The sequence below is a fragment of the Coffea eugenioides genome, unplaced genomic scaffold, assembly GCF_003713205.1.
Source record: "Coffea eugenioides isolate CCC68of unplaced genomic scaffold, Ceug_1.0 ScVebR1_2951;HRSCAF=4077, whole genome shotgun sequence".
Lineage (NCBI taxonomy): Eukaryota > Viridiplantae > Streptophyta > Magnoliopsida > Gentianales > Rubiaceae > Coffea > Coffea eugenioides.
In genome coordinates, this window is record NW_020863484.1 from 1 (window position 1) to 5,114 (window position 5,114).

The 5,114-nt window shown below is 43.5% G+C and overlaps 1 protein-coding gene across 1 annotated transcript; it reads left to right on the forward strand.

Annotated features, from left to right (window-relative positions):
• The first annotated feature begins 882 nt into the window (after positions 1–882).
• On the forward strand, positions 883–4,426 carry LOC113757316. The gene is made up of 2 exons (XM_027300674.1): positions 883–2,807; positions 4,372–4,426. The coding sequence occupies exons 1-2, from the start codon at positions 883–885 to the stop codon at positions 4,424–4,426; spliced, it is 1,980 nt and encodes a 659-aa protein (XP_027156475.1).
• The last annotated feature ends 688 nt before the right edge of the window (positions 4,427–5,114 follow it).

The window sequence follows — 5,114 nt, forward strand, 5'->3', positions numbered from 1 at the left end:
AACAAGTTGGGTAGACCAGTGGATGACGAGAACTTGCCGTTGAGGTTATTCCCGGAAAGTCTAGAAGGCGACGCCCTCGATTGGTATTCAAATTTAAAGCCGGAGGAGGTGAAGACCTGGCTTGATTTGTCCAACGCCTTTATCAGACAGTACGAATATAACTGTGAGTTGGCACCGACTAGAACCACTTTGGAAGGCACGAAGAGGCGACCGTCTGAAGATCATAAGACATACGCCAAGAGATGGAGAAAAATAGCTGCCAAGGTTGAGCCCCCGATGACCGAAGATGAAATCATTCGCACTTTTATAAAGGCGCATGATCCTCCATACTTCGAAGAAATTTTTCGTATGACCGGATGTTCGTTTGCTGCAATTGTAAATAAACTTGAGGAGTTTGATGACTTTGTGAGAGCTGAAAAAATTGTTAATGTCTCTGCCCTGAAATCACAAGTGGAAGCTTTGCAAGGGCAAGGAAGCAATGTGAAAAAACCGCAGTTCAAAAAGAAGGAGGGGGATGCAACCTTTATCTGGAACCAAAACCCTTCACCCCGACCCCGATACCAACACAATCCAACCTACCAACCACATTACCCTTACTACTCAGACCCGCACCATGTATATACTACCAATATTCACCACCCTCGACCTCGTCCAAGCTATCCTAACCCACCTGTAGCCCCTTTCCAAATCTCTCAACCAAATTCACCCCAAAACCGACCTCGCCCACCATATAACCCAAGATTTCCTTCCCCAAATAGACCTATTTACAACCATTCTCAACCTACTGAACCTTACAACCGACCCCCTAGCCGTACATTTACCAATTTAGGCAGGCCTTTAGACCAATTGTATGACCAATTAAAGGCCGCCGGGAAAATTGGTATGGTACCCCCTCCTACCTATCCATATGGTATGCCCGCTTGGTATAACCCGCAAGCTGTCTGTGCTTATCACTCGGGGGCACCCGGACATTCCACTTTGGATTGCAAGGCTCTTAAGCATAAAGTTCAAGATATGATTGAATCTGGAGAAATTGTAATTAGAAAGAGGGAGACACAAGGGCCGAACGTAAATAGAAACCCCTTGCCGGAACACGCTAATATCATTGGGGTCATTCTGGACGAAGCAGAGTATGTGGAACAAGTCAAAAAATTGGCGAGGGAAGCTGAAGTATTTGGGGTCACAGACCAACCATTTGTCATAGAATTGCCATTCGAAGAGGATGAAAAGCCTTTTATCTTGGATCTCACGCCAGCTGAGAGTGAGGCTTTGGAGCCAGTAGTCATTGAATTTCCGAAGCAGGAGCCTGTTTTGAGTCTGCAACAAGTGCCATGGAACTACGATGAGCCCGTCATACCGATTGGGGAAAAATCAATTGCGAAGAAGGAAGTGTCAGTGGTCACCAGATCAGGGAAGATTGCAAGTCCATTTGAAACTACCATTCCGATTCAAGCAAATAACTCCGAGCCGCCTGCTAAACCAACAATCACCGAGAAAGAAGCCTTGGATTTTCTTAAAAGGCTCCAGAGAAGCGAATACAATGTAATCGAGAAGCTAAGCAAGTCACCTGCTCAGATATCCATGTTGGACCTGCTCTTTTCATCAGATATGCATAGGGACGCGCTGATCGAAGTATTGACTAAAGCTCAAATCCCTAAGGATATTTCAGTTGATAATTTCTCGCACGTGGTTGGAAGTGTGTTATTTACCAAACAAATTACTTTTTCTGACGATGAATTGCCGGTGGAAGGTATTGGACATAACAAGGCCCTATACATAGTTGTGAGGTGCAATGGGAAAATGCTGCCAAAGGTATTGATTGACAATGGATCTGCACTTAATATCTGTCCTTGGAGCACCTTGGAAAAGCTAGGGTTGCAAGACATAAAGCTGAGGCCTTCAGGGACCATAGTTCGAGGTTTTGATGGAGCGCAAAGAGAGCCAATAGGAGAAGTGGATTTAGTCGTCGGCTCTGCACTTAATATCTGTCCTTGGAGCACCTTGGAAAAGCTAGGGTTGCAAGACATAAAGCTGAGGCCTTCAGGGACTATAATTCGAGGTTTTGATGGAGCGCAAAGAGAGCCAATAGGAGAAGTGGATTTAGTCGTCGAGATAGGGCCCGCCCAGTTTCAAATAACCTGCCAAGTCATGCACTTTCTTAGTGTTTACAATGTTCTACTTGGAAGGCCGTGGATTCATAAGTTTGGGGCTGTGCCTTCTTCATTACATCAATTGATGAAATTTGTAGTAAATGACAAGCTGATAACTATCTTTGCCGAGGAGGATTGCCTTGTAATTACCGATTCTGAGTCCAAAGAAGAGAGTAGCAGAAATGCCACCGTGACTCCTCATAGCACGGCTGATATCGTCTCTGTAAGTTGGATCACAAACGAGGAGCGAGCTTTACCAAAGGCCAGTGTCATGATGGCCAAAGAAATGATCCGTGGAGGCTATGAATTTGACAAAGGGCTGGGACGAGATTTGCAAGGAATTCTGAAGCCAGTGGAGATTGTGGAGAAAAAGGATTCATTTGGTTTGGGTTTCCGACCGACTGCCAAGGACATCAGAGAGATGAAGGAACGCAAGAGAGCGGAGAAAGAAGGAAGGCAAGGGGCTCTTGACATTCCACCACTGCATTATACTTTCCCACGACCAGCCGAGGTGATCATGTCGGAAATTAACCCAGTTGATGAAATTGAAGCTAGTTTGGCCCAATTGTTCGTTGGGGCAACATTTGAAGATAGTTTTCCAGACAAAGCTGAATTTCCTGACATCCCTGAAGGATCAATTCCCAATTGGACAGCCGAGTTTCTGCCCGTTCGGAAGGAGTTTCGGTAAACTGAAAGGGGTTTATCATTCATACGAATTCATGAAAATACCTTTGCATCTGTAAATAGCCAATGAAAACAATTTTCCTTTTTGACTAAACGTTCGCGCATGTAAATATTGTTAAGTTTTCATTTCCATTTGCTTTCAATCAAAGGTCTTTATGAAAATGCACAAGTTGATCTTGTCATGTTGTGTTGTTTATTCGCTTGTTTATATTCATATTGCTTGTTCATTTGTTTGTTGTATGCTTATTTGCTTATTATCCCACATTCGTTAATTCTTTCAGATGGCCAAAAATAAAACTATTTGACCCTTTGGATATCACAGTTCTGGAATACGATAATGGCAATCTCTATATCACTCACGACTTGGAGGTCTGTGAATCCGAACTCCAAAGCGAGAGTGATAATGAGGAGGTAGTCGATTCTTTTGCGAAGGACCTTGAACAATATGAGGAAAAACCAAAACCGAACCTGGAAGAAACAGAAAAGGTTAACATTGGCACTGAGAATGAGGTTAAGGAGGTGCAGATTAGTATTCATTTGAATGAGAGGCAGAAAAAGGAGATGCTTGAATTTTTGACTATGTTCCAAGATGTCTTTGCATGGTCCTATGATGATATGACTGGCATCTCAACTGATGTTGTAGTGCACAAATTGCCCACAGACCCTTCTTTTCCCCCCGTAAAACAAAAACCCCGAAAATTCAAACCAGATATGAGCCTCAAAATAAAAGAGCAAATTGAAAAACAGCTCAAAACCAACATTATCATTGTTTCCCATTACCCAATTTGGCTTTCGAATCCAGTCCCTGTTCCAAAAAAGAATGGAGAGGTGCGAGTTTGCGTTGATTATAGAGACCTCAATAAGGCCAGTCCTAAAGATGATTTTCCTCTACCAAATATTCACATTCTCTTGGATAATACCGCCAGACATGAGATTGAATCTTTTTGTGATTATTTTGTTGGATACCACCAGATTTTGATGGCAGAAGAGGATAGGGAGAAGACTGCTTTTATCACCCCTTGGGGCACCTTTTGCTACCGAGTCATGCCTTTCGGTTTAAAGAATGCCGGGGCTACCTATCAGAGGACCATGACCACCCTGTTTCATGATATAATCCACCGGGAGATGGAGGTCTACGTGGATGACATCATAATCAAGTCTAAGAGGGCGGAGGACCATTTGGTTGATTTGAAGAAGTTGTTCGAAAGGTTGCGGAAGTACAATTTGAAGCTAAATCCTGCGAAATGCGCCTTTGGAGCACCCGCGGGTAAGCTGTTGGGATTCATTGTCAGCAAGAAGGGCATAGAAATAGATCCAGCAAAAATCAAAGCAATTCGAGATATGCCAGTGCCGAAAACTCAGAAGGACGTGAAAAGTTTCTTAGGGAAGATCAATTTTATTGGGAGGTTCATTGCCCAGCTAACTGCCACATGCGAGCCATTGTTCAAATTATTGAGAAAGAATGTACCGTTGTATTGGAATGAGGAGTGCCAACAGGCTTTTGACAAGATTAAAGATTATTTGTTGCATCCACCAGTCTTGGTGCCACCGAAGCCGGGTCGACCATTAATCATGTACCTATCCGTGCTTGAAGGAGCAGTTGGTTGTGTCCTTGGACAACATGATGACTCTGGAAGGAAAGAACAAGCCATCTACTATTTAAGCAAGAAGTTCACGCAATATGAGGCTAATTATTCATTCATTGAGAAAAGCTGTTGTGCATTGGCCTGGGCGGCTCAGAAGCTGAGACACTACCTGTTGAGCCATACCACTCATCTTATTTCCCGATCTGATCCTCTGAAGTATCTTTTGGAGAAACCGATGTTAAATGGACGTCTGGCAAAATGGCAGATAATTCTCTCAGAGTTCGATATTGTTTTCACTTCACAAAAAGCTGTCAAGGGGCAAGCTATAGCTGATCATTTGGCAGAAAATCCAAGGGACGATGATTATCAACCACTTCATACGTATTTCCCTGATGAGAAAGTTTTATTCGTAGGCGCTACAGACGATATAAGTGACCGAAGCCCTGAATGGAGGCTTTTCTTCGATGGAGCTTCGAATTCTCTCGGAGTTGGAATTGGAGCTGTTCTGGTGTCACCCGAAAGGAAGCATTACCCTGCCGCTGCCAAGTTACAATTTGCCTGTACAAACAACATGGCTGAGTATGAAGCCTGTATTTTTGGTCTCAAAATGGCATTGGAAATGGAAATCAAAGAGTTGATAGCTTTCAGTGATTCAGATTTGCTCGTACATCAGACTTTGAAGCAGTGGATAACC